The sequence below is a fragment of the Eulemur rufifrons genome, chromosome 8 (genome assembly GCF_041146395.1).
Source record: "Eulemur rufifrons isolate Redbay chromosome 8, OSU_ERuf_1, whole genome shotgun sequence".
NCBI lineage: Eukaryota > Metazoa > Chordata > Mammalia > Primates > Lemuridae > Eulemur > Eulemur rufifrons.
Window position 1 is genome coordinate 38,025,011 of NC_090990.1, and position 24,545 is coordinate 38,049,555.

Below are 24,545 nucleotides of genomic sequence, written 5' to 3' on the forward strand. Positions count from 1 at the left end.
CGTATAATAAAATTTGACTGCCTGGTACCAGGGATACAGAAATAGTTCTTGCCTTCAAGGAACTTGCACTCTGTGGTATCATCCACTCAGTGTTCTCATTAAGCTAGGAAGAAAGATGGTATAAAATTAACAGGAAGACCCAATGAACTGGATTTTGGACGTGGAGAATTCAAAATGTAAAAGGAACTTCAGACAGTGTACTTAGGATTAGTTGTTCCTGGGTCTAGCTCCCCAAGAGATTATATCCCTGGCATGGAACACATAGCCACGTTGAAAATGTCTGTTGAATTGAGACTCTAGACTTAAGACAATAACTTTATTTTAGGTTTAAGACTGCATGTGAAACTCATACATCATTAACATATGTGGGATTTGATTTTTGGGTCTGCTAATTACAGTCTCTGGAAAGAGTTGACTCTTCTCCTAGAACAGTCTGAATAATAAAACATCCATCTATCTCTTTTGTTTTCTAGGAAAATACAGTCTTTGTAGATACCAAGAAGTTGCCTATAATCAAAAAGAAAGTGAGGAAGTTGGAAGATCAGAATGAATATGAATCCCGCTGGTAAGGAAACGTACCTAGAGCTGTTGCTGCAGTGCTCACACTGTTGCCCGGGCGTAGGCACAGGGGTGGGTTTTCGAGACAGTATAGCAGAGCCTAACAGAGTACAGACCAGGTTTGAATGCCTGGGTTCATGTCAGAACCACCACTTACGAGCTTTGTAACCATGGCTAAGTTAGCTAACCTCTTTTCCTGAAATGGGAATGACCTTGACAGGAAGCCACATCTTACTCCCTTAAGCCTCTGCATTTTACCTCTTGACCCTTGTTCTCTATGCTCATACTATTTTCTCCAAGATCACACAGTTAAATTCAAGGGAGTTTTTCTCAGCTTCTCTGATCTAACCCTTTTAGTTTATAGCAAGGGACACTCAAACCCTAGAGAGGTAAACTGATTCCCCTAAAGTTGCATAGCAAGTTTAGAGGTAGAAGTATAAGAATCCCAGATCTCAGCTTCCACTGTTCTCTCTTCTCTTGTCCTTATGTACCAAGCTGCTTGTCCCTGATTTCCTTCTTTGAAAACTAGCAGTGGAGTCTTCTGGGCTAATTTCCCTGTTCCTTATTCCTGTGCCCTGGTGCCAGTTAAGGATATTTAGACTATGAACTACAGCACTCAAGCCATTTGACTTATACTGTTGTTATTATGCCATAGTCAGAGGTAGCTCTAGGCTTTAATTCTCAAGATAGCCAGCTATTCTTGATCTTTTTTTTTTTTTTTTAGCCTTTGGAAGGATGTCACTTTCAACTTAAAAATCAGAGACATTGATGCAGCAACTGAAGCAAAGCACAGACTTGAAGAAAGACAAAGAGCAGAAGCCCGAGAAAGGAAGGAGAAGGAAATTCAGTGGGAGACCAGGGTAAGCTTGCCTGCCCCTAGCCTCTTTCTTACCTGCTGTGCCTCCTGTGCTCACTCATTTCAATGAATGGTTACGAAGTGAAGTGCCAAACACTATGAACAAGATGGTCCCTGTTCCCTATCTGAAACTCATTTCAGTCTAATGGGGGGAGAAGACATAAAATAATAAAAACCATATTATAGAAGCGCAAAGCAAGTGTGTAACTAAATTCTTCCCCTTTCTTTTACAGTTATTTCATGAAGATGGAGAATGTTGGGTTTATGATGAACCATTACTAAAACGTCTTGGTGCTGCCAAACATTAGGCTGGGAAATGCAAAGTTTACATCTGATGACCAGTAGGCGTAATTCAGCAACAAACAATCTTCCTTTGGGAGAACCTATTCACTCCCTTCTTATTACAGTGGTTCCTATCTCAGGGATACTGACTTTCTGACGCAGATGAACAATTAAAGCAGGAAAAGCTTCCCTTTTTTCCTCTGTGGCAGTTACGATTTTGACTTCAGTCCTGAGAAAAACTTCAGGTTTTGAAAACAAGATGTCTGCTCCTTTTCCAAACCCCAGGCATTGGAAAGCATTTATAAATCCAAGTCCCTAACTCTGCACTCTAGTACTGCTATTAAGATATACAAGCTCTGTTTCTTAGTTCATATAATTTTGGTGTTACATATATCACACACACACATATAAAATATACCTGATGCCAGATTTTTCATAAATACTCCACCTATTGTAAATATGGGTTCCTCTGAGTTGTTTTAGAAAATTAGCGCAAAGTATTAAAAATGAAGTGTTAGGAAATTTCATGGTCTCACCTATAATGACTTTTATTTTGGAAGTGAAATATTATTAAATTGTAATTATACTCAGCACTTCTTAAGGCTTCATAAAGTAATTTTTTCAACCTTTTTTAAATGTGCTTTTTATTATCTTTATGGCTAAACTTGGAAGCCAGTTATTTATAGGCGATAGCTTTTGAAAAGACTCTTAAAATAAATCACCCCTCCCTTATACTCTGTGTTCCTTGCTTAGCCCCTACCATGCTATTCCCCAAAGTCTTCACTGAACTCATATCACAGTGTAGGGTTACCAACATATTGTGTCACCTTAGAGGGTTTGGAAAGACTATTTTTAGATCCCATCCCCACAATGTAATAAGAATGCCACAGCAGCAAATGGCTCATTTTGAAGGGAAATACAGAACTATCTTTATTTAAAAATACATTTTAAAAAATCAAAAACAGGTATTAGTACCTAGCATTTAGGTACCAACACTCTAGCATTTAGTTATTAATAACACACTGGTTACATGGGGCTTTTCAAGAACTGGATTCTCAGTCTGACAGGACACAGGCAGGCCAGGGATTCCCAAATTGCTGTAGCAAGTGTTTGGCCACACTTGGCTCACCCTGCTACTTTTCTCTTTGCTAGCTGCTACAATAACCCTGGTTTGTTAGTTTCAATAGATAAGGGATAAAAAGTAAATAAAATTCTCTGATGCCAGTGCAAAAATTCATTGGAAGCCCTAAGGCAGTAGTAGTGTAACTCCATAAATTACAAACACATTTTTAAATACACATTGCTTCAGGCCAACGAGACTGCAGTTTATTTGACTATTTTATGGTAGGGGAGAAGGTTGAGTGTTGATGTGAAAGCCCTGATATCAGTAATGGGGATGACAGAATCTGCCAGCAGAGGAGAGGTTGGCAGGTAGGTTAGCTGCATCACTTCACAAGAAGAATTTGAATCTTCACCAGAAGGGGTGCTCTCCTCTTCCAGTTCATACTTCCCATATCCAACAACCTGAAAGTGGCCAGAGATTCAAGGTGAGAAATACACTGACCAGATTTGTGGTCTCTCAACAACCCAAGTTCAGTAAATGGGCAGAGCTAGTTGAGTTAACCATACTCACGTGAACGCTGAGCATTTTACTTCCTGGTCCTCTATGATCCTTGAACCAGTTGACCAGGTCTGACTTTGAGAATGACTTCAGTGCTTCAATCTTACATGGAAAGGGAAGACAGGAAAGAAATAACCCCCAGGCAGACCTCTTTGGCCCTGCTTAGCATCTGTGGATTTCATTTTATTCTTCCTAATCTCACCTTGTCCCTAACCTTTCAGAGAAGGATAAAGATGAATTCTCTGAGGTTCATAATGAACCTTCATGTTTTACAGCAATGATCTACGTTGGCAGATGAGCAAGAGAGGTTAGCAGATGCTGTAATTACAGCTGAATACTGTACACTGGGCCTGATACCCAAGTGTCTCCTTAGTGTCACCTCCTAGTTATATGGTAACTGCGTATTCTGGCTTGAGGAAAATATTGCAACTATTGAAGCAGGTAAATTTTTTTATCCGTCTTCTATTAAGAAAACAAGTGCCTTAAGGTGAGCTGTGCTGAAACCTCTTGTTAAATAACCTCTGTGCCTCACAGAGCAATGTTGCTCTTTGCTAATTCTCCACAAAGGGTTATATAGTATCAGAAGTAGCTCTTTTTCATAGGTTTCTTACTACTATGGGCTTGTTCCTGGAATAATTTTCATTAAAGAGCAGAACCCTTCTTTTCTCCACAAAATCTTACGAACTTCAATATAATATACAAGTGGATCTGCTCTGATTGAAACTGGGGAGGGAGAGTGGTAAGGGTTAGCACCCTGCTCACATGGCCACCTAATGTGCTAGGGAGGCAAGTCTAAGTAATGAAACGAGCAAGTAAGTAACCAAGCCAGTTTGGGTGTCCCAGGTTTCTCTTGCATACAAAATACTGGTCAGGACTGTCCTGTTCTGAAAACCATGTTACCTCATGGGCAAGGCGGTCAAAGAGATACTGCTGTGTCACTACTTCGTTCCAGTTCCTATCCACCTCCTCCCCAAGGTGGGTATCCTCACACTCCTTCAGCTTGATCAGAGCTGTGACCTGTTCCCAGCAAAAAGAAATGCTCAGGCATGGCATCATACCAGTCCACCCAGAACACACCTGGCCCTGTCCAGCCTGGCTTGTGATGGACCTGCCAGCAGGACAGGGAGGGATTAAAGTGGGGCTGCAAAGTTAAAAAACTGGCCAGCACATAGTGCTATTAAAACTAATGTCTGGTGTCTTGAGGGCTTGTGGGGGTGAAGGACCAAAAGCCTAGGCTGGCACAGTTAAGTCACCTGGGTGTTGAATGCATCTTCAGTGAGGTTTTCAATCTTCTCCTCAAAGCTAGAAAGAAACTCTTCTATCTTCTTATCAACAACTTCAGAGCTGCAACAAAACATCTTCAATTAAAAGTCATCAAGAAAATTGGTGTCTCAAGCAGAAAGAATTATGAGATGGCATATCTCCAGGAAAAAGGCTACAGTGTTTTTCCTTAAGTTGAGGGAAGGAAGAGAATGGGAAAGAACACTTCCTCTCCCCCCACCTTCAGCCCAATTTCCTAGTATCCTCATACTGAAGAAGTCATTCCAAAGCTGAGAACCAACAAGTTCCAATATGAATGTCATGATAGGCATCCTTGCCTTTCTTGTCCTCAGGTCTGCCTGAAGAGACGAAACATTGGCAAGCCCTGCACAATGACCACAAGACTTAGTCAAGTCCTGTAGGCCCACTGGAACCACTGAATAGTCCAGGATCAGGCCAACTATAACCCCGCCCCCGCCCCACACCCTCTGTCTGCAGTGACTAAATAAGGCAAACCCTGCTTGGTCAGAGTCATCAGAAGTTTAAGGAAGCACAGGTAGCTTCCACTCTGCATCCCAGAATATTAGGTTACACTCTCAACTATTCACTCGCTTACTCACTTGTATTTGGTTGCCTGCGTCCCCACAGTGACAGAGAATCCTAGAATCCCAGATGTGTTTCTACAGGTAGGATATACGTGGTACCTACAGCCAGAGTGAAAAATTATATAAGCTCAGGTTGTCACCTGGGCCCTGCCTGTAGAGGCACTAGATGTGAGTGGAAAGGGCTTATGCCTACCCTTACTGGACCTGGAAAAGAGGACCCATACAGTTTAAGGTGTCCACCCCTGTCCTGAATTGGGGAGCACAAGCTTTTTTTCTTATCTTGAAAGTTGACCAAATGGAAAACCTGATCATACTCCAAGAAGCAAATTCTAGAAGTTCTAACAAGTAGGTATGGAAAATACTCTAAGGCATGGAAGGACCAAAGAGCTGTGAGAGGCTGCTCAGTAAGGGTATGATAAACCTCAGCCTGCAGAGTAAGCCCCAGACTCTGATTTTGAACCCAGTGTCCTTGCCAGCAGACTTACCCAAGGGTCTGCTTGGTTCGGAGGAAGTCAAAACAAGGCTCTTCCATGTGCATCTGTAATTCAACATACTAACCATCAGCCCAACTCCCAGCAGAGAAACCTTCATTTCTTTCCCCCAGTGTTCCACATACCTCAAAGTCCACCCTCCCTTACTGCCTTTTTCCTAAATGATCCAGGCCCTCTGTCAATGCTTATACTGGGTGAGAACAATAAATGACCATCTTGCCTTCCAATCAGAGGTCTCTGACCACCCCCTGTCCTTAGTGCCAGGCAGAAAGGCTGGGCCTCATGGTGGGACGGGCTCCTAACACCTCAACTCTCCATTATACACTTACCACAAGCAGCTCCATGAGAGTGTATTCTCTTAGACTCCTTGTACCTGACTGAGAGGAGAAGGTAGTCAGACCAACTGAATATCCAGTGGCTTATAGGGCTTTTTAATAATCCAGCTATTCTTGGCAACCACTCATTCCATTATCATCACTTCTCTTCCCCCAACAGTTAATCATACTTTCATTTTGTTTACAGTCTGCCTTCCCACCACACCACAGGTCTGTGAGTACAGGAACCATACTTGATCATTTGTATTCCCAGCACTAATGTAGACTTGCAGGTAAAAATGGAGGTGAGTCCAATAACCCTGACTTGCCAGCTCCTGACTAGAGGATCCCAAGGACCCAGAGGACACATTCTAAAATCAAGTACTTGTAGTTCAAGGCCCTAAGGAGGAGAACAGGACATGTTTGGGGATCCTGATGGGTATCTGGATCTATTACCCAGGTGGAGAGAAAATGAATAGGAGCTTCTGTAGCCACACACAGGGACTCAAGCCAGTTGAGAAGAAAAGTATCTAAGAGGCAGACAGACACCATGCTTTGGGACCACATTTGGCTGCCCTGGACACTGGCAAAATAATGCCCTCAGAATGAAAGAGGGCAGGAGGCCAATAAGCAAGGATGTTGTTAGTGCATCCCAGAGTCAGGATCATCTTGCAGGTTCCTCTGACAGTCTCATTTCTCTTTCTTCCCACTTCACTGGAGGAAGAGGCTAAAACCTGTGTGCCCTGCAAGCCTTGATTAGTCAGCACTGAGACTGCCTGTTTCCAAAGGGGCTGCAATAAAACCAGTCAAAACCTTGTATCAATTTTCTATTCTAAATGCTCTGTGAGAAGGGAATTGGTTTCCTAAGGGAGGCAGTTTGTAGCTAGTGCTAAGAGGTGACTGACGAAAAGCACTTCCAAAGATAGTCTAGTTCCTTGCCAAAACTGGAGAAGTTCTCCTGTCTCTGGGTTGTGAGCAGTCAGAGGCACTGGAAATGTGGACTGGGCTACGAAGGGCTGGCCCATACCATTTAAGGAGTTTGGAACCTGGTAGTCACAACTTAGAAAAGACCACAGACTGGAATGCTACAGCTACTGAGACAGGCCCCACAGAGAAGCTGGGCCTCCAGAGAAAGAAAAATTATCAACCTAGACCCAGAATTGTAGCTCCTGAATCAAAGGACTGGAATAAGGTTAAACTTCACCAAAGAGAAATGGCCATGACGTCGGGCAGGTAAATTTGCTTCTAACAACCAGGACGTGGACAGTATCAGGATAAGGTTGAGGCCCAGGGCCAGAAACAATAAAAGGACAACGAAGATGAAAACAAGGCCATGCCACCCAAAGCCCAGACCAGGGATCTTCACAAGGCCTGACAGGGAAGTGAATTACTCATGCAGAGATCTCAGAACCACAGCAGCAGCTACAGGAGCCCCAGACTTTGAGAAGACACTGGACAGGCACAGGTTTAGAGAGGATCCCCATAGTCCTAGAAGTGAGTGGGACTAACCACAGGCTAACGCAGGCTATGGGCCAATTGAGATTGTAGAAAAGCACTTCCCTACTTTAAGTTCCACCCCACCCCTCCAGGATGATGTGGAAAAGACAGAACTGAGGATAGAATGAATAAATTTGAGACCAACTTATATGACCTCAGGCAAGTAAGGGGTTCTGAAGCCTATGGATCTATTACCCATAACATGGTGCTTTGAACCCTTTAGGACTCTGGTAGTCATTCTGTTTGCTGTATATTGATTGCTTGGCTATGCTTTTGTCTCTTTTGCAAAACTATCCTTTATCAAATGTCCTGCTGCTGCTTACGGTTCTGTAAAAAGAACATGAAGAAATTCGCATCCACACTTCTCTGTCCCTCTATATTAGAGTGGTTAGGTGATTAATGAAGCAATACCTCACTGTTACTGAAGGAGGATCCATTTTTAAATGTAGTTGCTTCAAGAGGACAAATAGCCCCAAGTGTAAAACTACAGAAGTAACTACCAAAAGGGCCTTGAAAGTCAATGGATCACCCATTTCCACATACTTTGGACCTTCCACCAGGCATTAGTGCCCTAAAGATACTTAGCCATGAGGATGGCTGCACAATGAGACCAACTGACCTGGTAGTACACAGTGACTTCAGAGTTGGCGTCACCCTTGTTCAGAGCTCTCACTTTGCATAGGTGGTGGCCACTGGGCATCTCTACCACCTGGAACTGCACAGGTATCTCCTGTTCCAGAGGCATGAAGTTCAGCTTACTGCAAAAGAATCAGCATGGGTCACTGAGGCACCCGGGAACTATGAAGAAGCAGCCAGGCCTTCCATAGTCCCTTCTGGATTGCTATGTTTATAGCAGCCTCAAGAGTTGTGGCTCAATGCCCTCATGCTGATAAGAACACCCCCAAAGAGAAAACTCAAACCAACACTTACTCAACAACATATTTCAGGAAATCCATAGATTCCTAAGAAGCAAAAAAGAATAACTACATTAGGCCAGCTTGACATTAATTTCACCCAGAACCAGCTACCATCAATGTTCTAATTGCTTGGAGAGCCCTGGATAGCATTAGGAAAACAGATACAGTTTGTCATCTCAATGCTGAGTAAGTCATTCATTGATTGGGCTAATCATTCACTGATTGGGCTAATCAATTCAATATTGATTATGTTTGTTGAATACTTAGCGGCTCATAACTGAATAGCCCCTTCCCTGGCTCACTTGGCACTCTGTTTACCCGTACACTGCAATACTTTCCCAAATGGAGCAAACTTAATTGTTTAGTGTCAGTTTACCCAACTAGGCTGTGGTCTTTATAATAACTGTGACTGTGTTTTAGACACCTGGGCCCATTGACACAAAGCCTGGATAGAGCAATAGGATAACATTTAATACTAAGTGAATACATCCTCTTTCCCTCTCAAGACTTCTGTTTTCTTAGGTATAAAATGAGGGATAAGTGCAGGGATGAGCACATTTCTAAAGGGGTTTCCCTAAATGGCCAGTGCTGAGAAACTGGGAGGCCAGGGAGCAGGACGGTCAACAACCAAACAGTTGAGGGAAAGAGTCTTGAACAAGCACTCCGGCCAGAAAGAGGCCTTGGTTAAGTACAAGGCCCCAAAGACATATCTAACTCAATATGTATCAGTACAAACTCCTCATATGCTCCCAATCCTATTGTTACTGCTTCTCTACCAACCCACTGCTTCAAGCAAGAAATTCTGGTATCATCTTAGACTCCTCCCCTCTCTCTCACTCCTATATCCAATTATTCAGTGAATTTTGGCTATATTTTACCACATTATTTCTTAACACTTTTTCATTTATTTGGCCTAACCTCAGAATTCATTTTTCGCTTCAACTTTTTTGTATGTGCTAAAAAAAAATATAAAAGTTATCATCTTAACATTTTTAAAAGTGTACAGTTCAATAGTGTTAAGTATAGTCACACTGTTGTGAAACAGATTTCCAGAACTTTTTCATCTTGTAAAACTGAAAGTCTATACCCATTAAACAACTCCCTTCTCCTCCTCAGTTTATGGAAAGCACTGTTCTACTTTCTGTTTCTATGAATTTGGCTACTTTAGATATCTCCCCTAAGTGAAATCATATTTCACTTGAGTTTATGTAACAGCCTCATAACTGGTCTCCCTGGATATTTCTTAACCGCAAATCCTCTTAAATCCTTCGGTGGTTCTCCGTTCGCTACAGAATAAAGCCTTAGCACCTTAGCTTGACAAACAAGCTTGACATACTTGTTCCGGCTATGTATACATGTATGTATGTATGTATAATATATCCTTCACCATTCCCCTCTCCTCCACTTTTATCTCTTCATTAAATTGTTTATTGTTAACAATACAGTCTTCAACAAACGCAACCAACAACACAGATATGCCAAACCCGTTTCACTCAAAGTACTGTCTATTACCAGCAGTCTCCTTCATAAGAAGAAAGTAGCCAAGCACCAGAGGGGCCAGGTTCCCTCCTAAACAGAATATGGTAATGCTGTCCTGTCAAAAATACAGAGCTTCCGCTTCCCCTTTAAGAAGAACTAATGCGATTCCAGGGTTCACAACTGCATTCAGACCCAGGCCACAGTAACAGAGCACCTCATACTCACTGTGCTTGTGACATTCCCTTGTACCAGGCCCTCAACAAAGAGCTGGGATTTGAACTCTTTGACGAAGCTCAGAAGAGACTCAAGGGAAAGGCCATCCATCAAAGCCCGGTACTTGTCAATCATAGACCAACGAGCATATTCCAGGATTAAAAGCCGTACATCTCTGTACAGAGGGCAGGAAAAAAACCAAAATTTTGTTGTAAGAAATGAATCTTGCGAATAAAGAAATATTGATCAAGTTTCTATAGATGTGTGTTTAAAGAGACAATTTCTGTCCCAATTTAAGATGGGGAAACATGTCATAATCACCAAACAGCATTTAAAATTTTGGATACACAAACTTTTAAATAGATTTACTCACCAGTACAACAATGCACTTATCTCAGTTGCAGAGTAAAATATTTCACAGAAGTTGCCAGATGAGTCAAGTTTATCCAGTTATGCACCAATTTTAAATTATTACTATTTTGGTTTGAAATCTCTCTAACATTTGAAATCTCACTAATTACTGGAGGCCACCATTATGGATATCAATTACAGCAGTGATAATATTGTAAAGGCAATGGCTCTAGTCTAGCAAGATTAACTCCACCCTCCATCTCCACAACCCCACCACCAATAAGCTGTTTGACCTTGGCAAGTCTCCTAACATCTGTAACCCAATTTTTTGTAAAACAAGGGAAATAACTTATAAAACAAGAAAAGTAACAGAGTTTTGGTTAAAATTAAATGAATGTATAAAGTTTTTAGAAACAGATCTAGTGAATAAATCTTCAATAAACAGGTGTATTATTATTACTACTCTATCATACTTCAATAAAGTAAATTTTAGGAGTTACTGGATTTTAATAAAAATAGTATTTAATAGACTACTATTTTTATAAAGTAGTATTTAGGAGTTACTAGATAAACAGGGCTATTCATATCAATGGTTGCAGATAACTTTCCTTTCAACTTACATTTAGTTATTAGTTTTTTTTAACTTTTTGTGTTATTATATGCCTGAATCTTAACCCCATCTCCCCCTGCTTTCTAATTCCAGTAATTGATGGGCTCATTACAACTGTGTCAAAAGCAGGGTCCCTACATAAGGTTGTGCTGTTTGTTCACCACTTATAGATGCCCAGCAAGGAGGTCAAGTAGGGGCTTGCAAGCCAAGTGCGCAAAGGCTGCTCAGGGACATTTCCCTCCCTCCCACAAAGCCTCCACCTGCTGATAGAGGGGACCCCAATGGGGTACTTTTTTCTGATTCACACAAAAGTAACCTATAGGCTATCCTTAGCCCTGGACTGAAGTAGTAAGAACAGGCTTTGATGGAAGGCCCAAGGATGTTGCGTGTTAGAGGGTTTAAGCTTTAGCATGCAGACTGTTGATCTGCCTTTTTGCTCTCCTCTGGAACCTTGCCTGAATTCTGGATAGTTAAGGTTGCCAGATAAGTGACATGTTAAGCAATTCAACTCAGCTACTAATCATACCACCCAACAAAATAAAATCACCTGTAAATAATTTTGGGCTACAACAAAGGTAGCACTTCTTTAACTGTTATTTACTTACAAAGAGTGGAAAAACATCCTTCTTTAAGACGATAATCATGTACTGTAGGCTGCTTTTAGTCATATTCACAGATAGCTACTTAAGCTGGAATTAGAAATCCTACAACCCTATGGACTGGTTTCCTAAACTGCAACAAAATTCAAACATGTCTGAAAATTAGCACAGAAACTATAGCCTCATCCCCTACATCTACCTCCTAAGAAGGCAAATACTTTCAGTCTCTCAAAATATAAGCTGATCATGTTTATTATACCCACTTGGCCAGAGTCTCAGGCTTGATAAGGATGTTAAAGTAGGTCTTCTTCAACTGCTCAGTTATCATTGTAAAGACAGCTGGTGTAGAACTGAACTCAGCTAAGTAGTCAATAATGAGCTGAAACAGTAGCTAAAAGAAAAAGAAAGAAGCACTTCAAGTTGAGAAGCATGGAAATTCACTAAGTTTTGGGGGGTTAATGTTTCTCTTTGGTTTTAACCAGAGGTCTAGCAAGGTACTAGGCAATGTGGGGGACCATAAGAGAAGTACTAATGACTCAAAGAATCTTCAGGGGCCAAAATCCTCAATAATTGTCAAATTGGAAGCAATGAATTTTCATAGGTATTCTCAAATATTTTTTTCTTCCAGATGAACTTAAAAATAATTTTGGTTATTGCTACTATAGGGGAAAATAGCCACTGATTTTGATATACTAGTTTTATGACCAGCTACATCACACCAAATTATTTTTAAAATTTTAGTAGTATCTTAGGTTTTCTAAGAATACAATCATATAATATGCAAAGAAAAATATTTTTCTTTTCCAAAAAAAAATTTTACTTCATTTTTTCATTTTATCGTATTAGTATTAATAATAGGATAACAGAGCTGGTCATGGGTTATTCTTAGCTTGCTCCTGATTTTAATGTTTAGTATTTTATCAGTTAATGTAACATATGCTGTTACTGTTTTTAATTTAAGGTTTTTATTGTATTTAAGTAATTTTACTCCATTACTATTTATTAGGAATGCCAACTCATATTTATCAAACGATTTTTTGGCATTTATCACTATATTTATATAGTGGTTCTCCTTTGACTTGTGTTATACTGAATTATGTTCATCAACTTCCTAATACTGAACAACCCTAGCATTCCTGGTACTTGGTCATGGTGAATTATTTTTGCTACGTTGGATTTAATTTTCTAATTTTTAGGAAATTAGCATCTATATTCTATAGGTGAAATCTGTCTCCAGTTTTCTATACATAGATATATATGTTCTATATCAGGTTTTCCTACTAAGACTAAGTAAGCTTCATAAAATAAAGAATGTCAAATACTTTACAATGGTTTGTATTTTCAGAAAGCTCTCCAGGTTAATTCTAAAACATACCTCCCACATGACAAACACTGTATTAGGCTTTAATCTGTTTGGATCTTAAGCTACATTTTATTTAGGCCTTTGAAGGTTGACAAAAGTAAAATATTCCATGGTGTCTCCTCCTAAGACCAATCCTTATTCCCTGGAGAAAATGAAAAGGACATAGGGGTATAAAGGTGAGAACTATACTCTTCTCTTGGCTTTTTGCCAGGATAGAGGATATCACCTCCTCCCACAGGTCCTACTTCTCACAGGTCCTTTCCTCTACAATTTTTCTTATATGAACCCAGTTCCACAAACCTTAATGTAATATATATTCTACCCAAGAAACCCAGATATAAAATTTGTTGTAGTGTACATTATATTTTTCTACCTGGTAGTTAATGATCTAACTCTTTTAGCTAGCATCCCATATTATTTTTCCCTTCGCTTATGAAGTTTTTGACAAAGCAACATCAGAACATATTCTTTACCAAGTGATATACGACTGACATGATACAGATCTTGTTTCTAAAAGGCTCATAAATTTAGAAGGGAAACAAGACATAGATACCTGAAACAATGGGAGGGAGTGCAAGAAGAGGAAGTCAGGCACAAGCGTTTGAGTTCTACTCTATGTCAGGCAATGTGCCAGGTCCTTTAAATTTGTTATCACTATAGTAAGACATTTAGCTCAACCAGTCCTAAATGCCAGTGTCAGCAGCAGAGAAACTAACAGCAAAGGGAGGTGAAATCAAGCTGAAGGCATGGCTGTGGTGTATGCATTGCTAGTAATTAATGAAATATATATTGTTCTTATGTATGGTCAAAGTTAGAAAAACCGTCATCAACCAAGTATATTCATGAGAATTCACATTAAGAAACACTTCTTTCTACATACAGCACCCCATGCACAAACCTCTATGCTTGGTGCTATAGGGGCAACAAACATAAATATATTTTAATGCTCCCTATAAGGAAAATAGACTACTTGTACTTACAGGTAGTTTGTGATTGAATCCCTTCACTCGAATAATTAAACCATGTTCACCAGCTACCAGTTTATACTCCAACTGTGCCACATCTGCTTCATAAGCTGGTTCCGCAAGGTTATGGGTAAGGATATTGACAAAGATATCAAAGAGGACCACACTGAGAAGTACAAAATATAAATAGCATCATTAACTGGCAAGAAAGACATGAAGAAACAGATTGCTTCAATTTAGAGTTAGAAGCGTCACTTTTAGAAAGGTGTTAATTCCCGACTCCAGAATATAAAACTGTATACTTATTTAGTGAGGACTCAGTTTCACAGGCACACTGCAGAACTCCTACCTCCAGCAGTGTTTCCCAATCTTTTTCATTTCATGTACACACAGAAAATGATAATATTTATCCTGCACAATGGGGTAAATATAATAGGCAGAGGCAACTGGCTTGAAGGCTCTGGCTACCTTCTAGGCCTAGGCTTCCTGACTGACAAATTAAAAATATGAAGGAAAGGAGAAGGGCAGTGCATTTTTTTAGAGTGAATATTAATAAATTTTAGTGCCGCTTGTCATTTTAAGGTTGGACTTTACAGTTAAGTGGCAAAGGAAAGAAAACATGCACTAACATTTCCTGAGGTGCCTCCTATGATTTAGGCACATTTTTGGCTCTCTGTGCCTAAAATTGTGCCTCCCACAATGCAGATATCTACATAAATACATAGTAATTGCTAAGAACAGGTAAAATCATATTCTTTGGCAGTCTACAAATTCAACAGATCCATTGGTCTCGCTATAGACTAGGAGCTAACCCAAAGTGATCTTTAAGGAATTTTCCCAATCCAGTAACTCTATGACTAGCTTTCACTATCAGCATGTTTTACATGTGGGTGCTGGCAACAGAGCAGCCATAGTTCCATTTTAACGTTCAGTATCAATACAAATAACTTGTTTGGAACCCAGAAAAAATACATAAATCAGCAACATAGCTCACGTACTAATACAGAAATGAAAGAATGAGTCAGAATGAAACAAAATAGTTTTTCAACAATATAAAGAATATTTTCCAGAAAAGAGAACAATTGCTTACTTTGCTGCAGACTTCTGTATCAAAGGTGAAATTAGATGGAAACGTATATATGCTGAAAGAAAAAAAGACCATAGATAAAATATAGAAGGCTAGAGGCCTCAAATATTTTACACATCTGCTATTTTCCTCTAGTATTTTTTTAATTCTGAAATAAACTACTAATCCTTAAATTCTTATTACATTTTTATTCTTAAGGGTCTTTAAAAAGTAATATTTAGCATTCCAAATAAGGTGTCCCAAAAGGCACACTTTAATCTGTGGGAAGACCATATATATAGACAGATACACAGAGAGGCCTATGATATAGTCATATTTACCAATAGCTTCAGTAAGGAAAAATGTCTAGAAGTATACATGTTAAAAACATTAAAGGAACAACCCCAATGTTCACAAAAACTTAACAGCAGAGCCTTTCCAAGGAAGCTGAATAAATTTTAAGAATATTTTTAGAAACTCTTATAAGCTATTCAAAAAAAAATTATGGAAACACCTTTCCAATAAACTCAAGAATCTCACAGAGCTACAGTATAGCTGTGTTTGAAGTTGAGAATATGGGTTAAATGGCACATGAGAGCAACTAGACTATGATTCCAAGTTGCTTCAGTAAATTCTTATACCACACACAAGAACAGAACATAAAAAAGCAACATAGTGCAGGGCGTGGTAGCTCACACCTGTAATCCTACCACTCTGGGAGGCTGAGGCAGGAGGATTACTTGAGCTCAGGAGTTCGAGACCAGCCTGAGCAAGAGTGAGACCCTGTCTCTACTAAAAAACAAAATAGAAAAAATTAGCTGGGCAACTAAAAATAGAAGAAAAAAAAAATTAGCTACGTGTGGTGGTGTGCACCTGTAGTCCCAGTAACTTGGGAGGCTTAGGCAGGAGGACTGCTTGAACCCAGGAGTTTGAGGTTGCGTGAGCTAGGCTGATCCCATGACATTCTAGCCCAGGCAACAGAGTGAGACTCTGTCTCAAAAACAAACAAAAAGAAAAAACAAAAAAAAAAAGCAACATAGTTAGGGCCCCAATGTTAAAGACAAGGACTTTAGAGTCCATTTCAGCTTCTTTGATACTGAAAACAAACTAGAAGACGAAGGCAAATGGGGAAGATTTCACATTTGTAATGCTAGACTAGGCTATTTTTTGTGTTTAAGAATAATTTCCTTCATATACTCTTACTCTCTTTCTAAAAATAATATTCAAATACCACCATCAATTCCTTAAGATGGTCAAACACCTGGTTCTGCTTTAATTTAACGAAAAGAAAAATATCTAAAAATAATTTCATTCTAGGCCAAAACTTTTATTTCCTGGAAACTGGAGGTGTCCATAATGATTTCTGTGACAGCATAGGAACACATATGAATCTGGTAGATAAACCTGGAAAAGATCTCCAAATGGCAGGGGAAGGTGACAAACATAGGGAAAAAAAGGTTGCTATAAAGTAGAGAAAGATTTGTTTTGCTTATTTTGTTCCTTTTGGTGGGGGGGCGGGGGGCGGTAAGGGAGCTTCAAGATGGCTTCCTAGAGGCACCTGGTACTCACTTCCTGCACAAAGAAGCAAAACACCAAGCAGATAATCACATGTTGAATAGAGCATCTATGAGAGAACACCGGAATTCAGCAGGAAAGTGAAAGGAAGGGGAACATTTTACCTTTAGGGATTTTGAATTTGTTGTCTTTCTTATACCACAGGCAACCTTGTGGAGTATTCACAATTTTAACAGGGTATTCTGTTTCAGGGCAATCAAAAGCCTTCAACGTGAACTCCGTGGCTAACAAAAGAAAAGATTAATAATTCATCAAGTATTTCAATAGGATTCCCAGCAATCTGTTCCTGGCTTCAGAAGTCTAAGTAACTTTTCTGGGTGGCAAAAAGAAGCTAAATTCAAATACTGAAGTAAAATAATTTAGTAGAACAATACTGAAAACTATCTTGGCCTTAAACTAAATGAATTCTGAAGATCTGTAATATCTTAAGAGTTGATTCTGATTTCTACACATTCTGCTTCATGCCCTTTCTCAAACTGAGAGAGGGACCATTGGTTAGGACAGGTATAGAATGTCGTTTACCAACCTTATGAACATTTGAAAGGTTACAAAATACTTCTGCTCAAACAAAGTCAAACTTGTCCTTTCATTTAATGAAAACAAATTGTTTCATCAACATGTAGGTGAGAAACAGATAATTTAAGAAAACTGAAAATAAAAGAAGTACTTGCTATTACTTATTAAAAAGAACTGGGTTGTTCAGATTATTTAAAGTTCAAGATATAGAACTGAATTGTCTAAAACACACAATACTTTTTTTAAAAGGCTTATTTTTATTTTTGATCTAATTGAGGTGAGAGTCACATAACATAAAATTAACTATTTTAAAGTGAACAATTCAAGGGCATTATTACACTCACAATGTTGTGCAACTGCCACTTCTATCTAGTTCCAAATCACTTTCATCACCCTAAAAGGAAACCTCTTAATCATTAAGTTGTTCACCATCACCCATCCCCCTCACCTCCTAGCAACCATCAGTGTTCTATCTCTATAGATTTACCTATTCTGAATATTTCATATAAATGGACTCATGAAATATAGGACCTTTTGTGTCTTGCTTCTTTCACTTAGCATGCTGTTCACAAGGTTCATCCACATTATAGCATGTTATCAGAACTTCATTTTTTTAAATGACTAAGTAATATTCTAAAGTATGTATACACTACAATTTGTTTATCCATTCATCCACAAAGAAGGGATGAACATTTGGACTACTCTGATCTTTTGGGTATTCTGAATAATGCTGTATGAACATGCATGTACACATATTTGTTTGAGTACCTGTTTTCAGTTCTTTTGGGTATACACCGAGGAGTGGGAATTGCAGGGAAATATGATGTTCTGAGTAAAGTATAGTTATAAACAACTGTAAAACTTTTGCCCTGGGATCAGCGGCTTTCAATTTGTTTTTCTGCAACTCACTGTTAGAAATATGCTTTCTATTGCAAGCTATCAGACAGATAAACATATATATACCTATCTGGAACAAAAGTGCTTAAAATAACACTCTTTGTACGTGCAATGGAACATTTTGCTATTTTCTATTCTAATTGTTTTTTTAATGCTTTCTCAGCTCATTACACTGACCTTACAACCCATTACATTGATTTAACAACCTTCTAATAGGTTGCAACCTGCAATTTGAAAACAACAGAACAACCTGACAAGATAATGACAATTCCTAAGGGGACTGATGTGAATCAGTTATAATACACAAGAAAAAGCATAAACTTCAGAGAGTCCTAAGATCTGTGTTTAAGTCCTGGTTCCCCCATTCACTAACTGACTAGTCTTGGATAGTCATTTTGCTTTTTTGAGCCTCAGTTTTAAATGTGGAAAAGAAAATAGTAATGCCCACCTCAGAATATTATTGGAAATCTCAAATATGAACTCATATGGTACTTTGTAAAACATACTACACAGGTGCTATTTGTTTTTAGTACATGGATGGATTATGTATAATGATTGCTATTTTACTGACCTATATACTTGTTTTCAGCTGGAAGATGAAGATCTGGATTTAATTCGAAATTACTCTTCCATAGTTCAGCCCAAGAGTTTTCAACATCTGTAGAGAGGAAATACAAATTGATGTAATAAACAATGCAATGTTCAGAATTCTCTTAATAACAAACCAGTCATCAACTGGCCTTTACATATCAACTCTCCTTTTTCAGGAAAATTGTGAATCTTGATACTCAAAGTGTGGTCCCCGTAGCACTGGCATCACCTGGGATACTGTCACAAATGCAGAATCTCAGGCCCTACCCAGATACACTGAGTCAAAATCTGTATTTTAATAATATCTTCAGGTGATACAAATGCACACTGAAGTCTGGGAAGCACTTTTCTAAAAAAAGAATTCAAAATTTTGCCCCCAAAATACCAAAACGACAGGATTTTTAACTAGCTAATAAGTATAAACATAGCAGAAAATAGCTTCCTCCAAAGTAGTATAAGTAATTTTCATTTCAAAGTGAACTGTCAAAAAATTATACTTTTTCCCCCAACAAGAACTATCAGAAAAATAATTAGAGAATAAAAATTACCAGGTAAGTCAGATATAACTAAAAGTAGGACAACTGTTAAAATGTTTTACCTTCTATACTATACTGAGTCCCAAACCATTTCTCCTTGAGGTCACATTTTCCCTCATTAGCACCAGACAGTAGAACAAGATTTGCTTTTTGAGGAACTAGCTGATTAAGGGCTTCAGCAATGACCTAATAAAGGGGGGAAGGGAGGAAAGAGACACACACATGACAATTTTAACCTAATATATCTCTACTAAAAAGGCAAATTCATATTGTTAGATACCTCCAAAATCCTAGCATCTTGATGCTCTTTAAAATATTTATCTACATTGGTTACATGGTCATGAATAAAAAAAAAAATACATACTTATCTACAGTCCACGAACACCCTAATTAACAAAGCTTCATTAGTTTATCATTGTTTCAAAAACTTTTTTTCAACTTTATTGAGATATAAGTGACAAATATCAGATATGTTTCTTGATAATGCTTTAAACAGTGTTCATCTCAAATGCTACATATCCTACATATTAACAGCATTAGCAGAAAAAACAGCTATTGTTTACTAAGCTTTTACTCTGTGCAAGGCAGTATTTAACATCCATTATTTCATTTAGTCCTAAAAACAATCCTAAGGCATACCCATTTATAGAAAATAACCTCAGCTTCAGAAGTTAAAGATTAATTGATTTGCTCAGGTTAAAGATTATAATTTGGGCCGGGCGCGGTGGCTCACGCCTGTAATCCTAGCACTCTGGGAGGCCGAGGCGGGTGAATCGCTCAAGGTCAGGAGTTCGAGACCAGCCTGAGCAAGAGCGAGACCCCCGTCTCTACTAAAAATAGAAAGACATTATATGGACAACTAAAAATCTATATAGAAAAAATTAGCCGGGCATAGTGGCGCATGCCTGTAGTCCCAGCTACTCGGGAGGCTGAGGCAGTAGGATCTCTTAAGCCGAGGAGTCTGAGGTTGCTATGAGCTAAGCTGACGCCACGGCACTCACTCTAGCCTGGGCAACAAAGTGAGACTCTGTCTCAACAAAAAAAAAAAAAAAAAGATTATAATTTGTACAGAACAATACAGTTAGAAGTGGCAAAGTGGAGTTCTAACCAAGTTTGTAGATGATTCCAAACATTATCCTCTTAATAGTTATGTTTTATACCACCTTGTATCCAAGAATCAGTAAAATAATGCCAATGTAAGGCCTCCTTCCGTAATCCTGCAGCTATGATAAGGATTAAACACAGGATATTATGAGTTGGTTTGGAAACCTAACTACCATTTAAATACCATTTCTTTGAGAAAAAAACAACAAATGGTGGTTCAGAAAAAAACACACGGGCCTCTAGGCACAACCATCCTAAGGAGATGGCAGGAATGTGTGGTTGTCACTTTCTCCTTTACCTTTTCCCATCCTCTTTAAAAATTAATAGTTTTAGAATACCCATTGCTAAAGTTTTTCAATCTTGGCATTATTAAACATCTTGGGCCAGATAATTCTTTGTTGTGGAATCCTGTCTTCTGCAACATAGGATATTTAGCAGCATCTCTGATTTCTATCCACTAGATCCCAGGAGCACCACACCCCGCCCCCACCCCTGAATTATGACAACCAAAATGTCTCTAGACATTGACAAATATCCCTTGGAGGGCAAAACCACCCTGGTTGACAACTATTATCCTATATGAAGCAAAATGACTTATTCCCCTGACCAACTTTTTACTTGTATATAATATTATCCATAAGTCAAATGTTTCTAATTCAGAGAATTTTATATTTTTCTTGTAAATATTTTTAAAATAATTAAAAATTTAATTGTGCTGACTCCAATTTAATTAAAAGATAAGCAAAACAACTCTTTAAGTATGTTTAGCAACTAAACCATATAATTCTTAGGAATCGCTTTAACTATTTTAACAGATGTTTCAATACTTCAAAAACTATAACAATACAGTACCTAAGAAGACTTAGATTTTCTCCTCTTATATTAAACCATAATCATGAGAAATTGTCCACAAAACTATTGATATTTCTTCTGTTTAAATGAACAAAAATCCTAAATTTTCTCTATTCCCACAGTTCCTAAGTACATCTCCATACTTTCTCACACTCCTCTTTCCCTAATAGTAAGTTTTAGAAGTGAAAACCTCCTTACTTCTGGCTTGTATTCAAAAAGAAGCTGATCTCCGGTGAGAAAGTCCTGCAGTGGATACAGTTGCATGTTTTCACACATGTTTTCCACATACTCAACTGGATCTGTCTGTAAAGAGGTAAAATTATTTCATACCAGAACTTCTCCATTATTATCCTCAATTTGCTACACATACAATTTCTTTTTTTTTTAAACAAGGAAACCAAAACTTCTAAACAAATATAACCAGGTATAATTGCAGCTTAAGAATCTGATGCTCAGAATTCCAAGAAAATATAGCTAGAGCTACTACCTTAAGGAGTTTAAATGCACACCCCTTCTGTGTTGGGTACACATGCTGAGCCCTACAACTCATTAGGTTCCAGTAGTGTCACAGCCTCTTCATAAAAGCAATTACCAAACCGAACTGTAAATGCTTATTTACCACATGATTGTGAGGTCAATAAAGACAAGGGACCTATTGCTAGAGCACTATCACCTAAAAACTATTTGTAAGCATGAATCAAATCAATGTAGAAATAAAAATGAGTGTCATCAGATAAAAGTCATATCAATCAGTATATTATCTCAATTTAAAACTGAAAGAATGACCACAAGTTCTCCAATCTATGAAATGGGAATACTTTTCCAGAGGAAAGCAATCAATTCAAGTATTTACTGAGCATCCAGATACACAGAATATTAGAAATGATAGGTCTTTCAGATACCCAGAGGGTTCCACTCCCATGTTTACAATGAGGAAATACACTCAGATTGATTAGATGACTTGCCCAAGATCACACAGTAAGTAAATGACAGGCAGAGTAGACACTAGAACTCTGGCCTCCTAACATATCCACACACTCTTCCTAAAACACCACACTGCCCAGTTCTTCACTAGACAATATGGGATGTTTCTCATCTAATGGAAGACAGAACAAAGGTGAAGGTTACTATTTGTTAAGGGGAAATGAGAGGTATACATCAACCTAGAGACCATAGGTATATGTTATCTACTACATTTTCATATAAAAATAGAATAAAGAAAAAGTAAGGAAAGATTTACTGTTAACTCCCCCTCTTTCTGGAACCATTATTAAACCATCAAAGTGGCTAGTCACTAAAATGCCATCATTAAGATGACTCCTCCCACCCTGTTCTCATGTTTTTAACCAGTTATTTTCACTAGCCACTTACTTCTAAGTTAACTGCTCTAATCAGTATAGTATAAAACTGAGTGATTCACAGGTATTTCCTATAAGAAAGCACCAAGGACCCTGGCTGAAAGCAGATCTTTGAAGCCAAGGGAATAGAGAAGGTATTGGAGGAAAACACTTAAATATTATCCTTTAAATTTTTCTTTCTTTCTTTTTTCTTTTTTTTTTTTTTGAGACAGAGTCTCACTCTGTTGCCCGGGCTAGAGTGCCATGGCGTCAGCCTAGCTCACAGCAACCTCAAACTCCTGGGCACAAGCAATACTGCTGCCTCAGCCTCCCGAGTAGCTGGGACCACAGGCATGCGCCACCATGCCCAGCCAATTTTTTCTATATATTTTTAGTTGTCTGGTTAATTTCTTTCTATTTTTTAGTAGAGACGGGGTCTCACTCTTGCTCAGGCTGGTCTCGAACTCCTGACCTCGAGCGATCCTCCCACCTCAGCCTCCCAGAGTGCTAGGATTACAGATGTGAGCCATCGCGCCTGGCCTACCCTTTAAATTTTTTTTTTTTTTTTTTTTTGAGACAGAGTCTCGCTTTGTTGCCCAGGCTAGAGTGAGTGCCGTGGCGTCAGCCTAGCTCACAGCAACCTCAAACTCCTGAGCTCAAGGGATCCTCCTGTCTCAGCCTCCCGAGTAGCTGGGACTACAGGCATGCGCCACCATGCCCGGCTAATTTTTTCTATACATATTTTTAGCTGTCCATATAATTTCTTTCTATTTTTAGTAGAGATGGGGTCTCACTCTTGCTCAGGCTGGTCTCGAACTCCTGAGCTCAAACGATCCGCCCACCTCGGCCTCCCAGAGTGCTAGGATTACAGGCGTGAGCCACCACGCCCGGCCTAAATTTTTTAAAGATAAAATTCACATACCATAAAATTCACCCTCTTAAAGTGTACAAATTCAGTGGTTTTTAGTATATTCACAAAGTTGTGCAACCACCACCACTATCTAGTTCCAGGACACTTTCGTCACCCCAAAAGGAAACCTCACACCCATTATGCAGTTGCCCCCCCATTATTCATTCCCCACAGCTCCTGACAGCCATCAGTGTTTTCTGTGTCTCCATGAATTTACCAATTCTGGGCATTTCACATAAGTGAACTCATAAAATATGTGACCTTTTGTGTCTGGCTTCTTTCATTGAGCATTACCGTTTTCAAGATTCATCCATGCTATAGCATGAGTCACTCTTTTTATCGCTGATTAATATTCTAAAATATGCACATTCTACATTTTATTTCTCCATTCATCAGTTTATGGACATGTGAGTTGTTTCCACTTTTTGGCTATGATGAATAATGCTACTATGATGGTACAAGTTTTTGTGTGGACAAATGTTTTTAATTCTCTTGGATATATACCTAAGAGTGGAATTGCTGGCTCTTATGGTAACTCTATGTTTAGTTTTTTAAGAAACTGACAAACTGTTTTCCAAAACAGCTGTATCATTTACTGTTCTCCCTAGCAATATACAAAGGGTTCCAATTTTTCATATCCTTTCCAATATTTGTTAATGTCAACCTTTTAATTTTTTTTGTCTACTATAAACTCTCACTGCCTTCCACTATTAATTGTTACATTATTGGTCCTGTTCTTCTTCTTACAGAAAAGTACTTAATTAAACAAAATAGCTTTTCTCATCATACTTTAGCTCAAACAGTTGATTTATATGACACACCTTGTCCAAATTACTGTGTGAAATTTAAAAAAATTTTTTTTAATTTCTTAATTGAAAAAATAGTTTGAAAGGGCTTTCCTATATGCCTTTATCAATGAAGGCTAGAAAAAAGTCTGAAGAGAAGACATCCCAACTTTAAGACAGAGATGTATAAAACTAAAAACAGAAACAATCCAACCTCTTAATCTAGCAGTTCATGCAGACAAAAAGGTTTATTTTGTTCTGATGTTGCATTGGTTATGTTTTACTCTAAGATGTTTTAGACTCATGTTTTTAACTCCAGACAAGTATTCATAAATATTGCCAAAGATGAAAAAAAATGAGGAGCTACAAAATGGGGAAATGGCAATAAAAAGATA

The 24,545-nt window shown here is 38.6% G+C and overlaps 2 protein-coding genes across 15 annotated transcripts in view; one reads left to right on the forward strand and one right to left on the reverse strand.

Moving 5' to 3' along the window:
- OSBPL9 (oxysterol binding protein like 9) overlaps positions 1–2,276 on the forward strand; it is a 167,123-nt gene extending 164,847 nt beyond the window's left edge. For 10 of the 11 annotated variants that reach the window (XM_069479964.1, XM_069479965.1, XM_069479955.1 and 7 more), the window contains 3 exons: positions 474–565; positions 1,283–1,418; positions 1,648–2,276. In XM_069479964.1, the coding sequence (XP_069336065.1) occupies positions 474–565; positions 1,283–1,418; positions 1,648–1,722 (303 nt within the window). In that variant the 3' untranslated portion in view covers positions 1,723–2,276. The remainder of the gene's footprint in view (positions 1–473; positions 566–1,282; positions 1,419–1,647) is intronic. The other variant, XM_069479957.1, reaches the window with a different exon arrangement.
- A 359-nt stretch (positions 2,277–2,635) lies between these two features.
- The window catches only part of NRDC (nardilysin convertase), an 87,130-nt gene continuing 65,220 nt past the window's right edge, over positions 2,636–24,545 (reverse strand). For all 4 annotated transcript variants that reach the window (XM_069479967.1, XM_069479968.1, XM_069479966.1 and 1 more), the window contains 17 exons: positions 21,317–21,421; positions 19,225–19,348; positions 18,607–18,693; positions 16,727–16,846; positions 15,072–15,123; positions 13,997–14,147; positions 11,917–12,044; positions 10,106–10,268; positions 8,415–8,446; positions 8,104–8,242; positions 6,003–6,050; positions 5,668–5,720; positions 5,198–5,281; positions 4,571–4,661; positions 4,218–4,334; positions 3,330–3,419; positions 2,636–3,220 (listed from right to left, as the gene is read on the reverse strand). In XM_069479967.1, the coding sequence (XP_069336068.1) occupies positions 3,023–3,220; positions 3,330–3,419; positions 4,218–4,334; positions 4,571–4,661; positions 5,198–5,281; positions 5,668–5,720; positions 6,003–6,050; positions 8,104–8,242; positions 8,415–8,446; positions 10,106–10,268; positions 11,917–12,044; positions 13,997–14,147; positions 15,072–15,123; positions 16,727–16,846; positions 18,607–18,693; positions 19,225–19,348; positions 21,317–21,421 (1,782 nt within the window). In that variant the 3' untranslated portion in view covers positions 2,636–3,022. The remainder of the gene's footprint in view (positions 3,221–3,329; positions 3,420–4,217; positions 4,335–4,570; positions 4,662–5,197; positions 5,282–5,667; positions 5,721–6,002; positions 6,051–8,103; positions 8,243–8,414; positions 8,447–10,105; positions 10,269–11,916; positions 12,045–13,996; positions 14,148–15,071; positions 15,124–16,726; positions 16,847–18,606; positions 18,694–19,224; positions 19,349–21,316; positions 21,422–24,545) is intronic.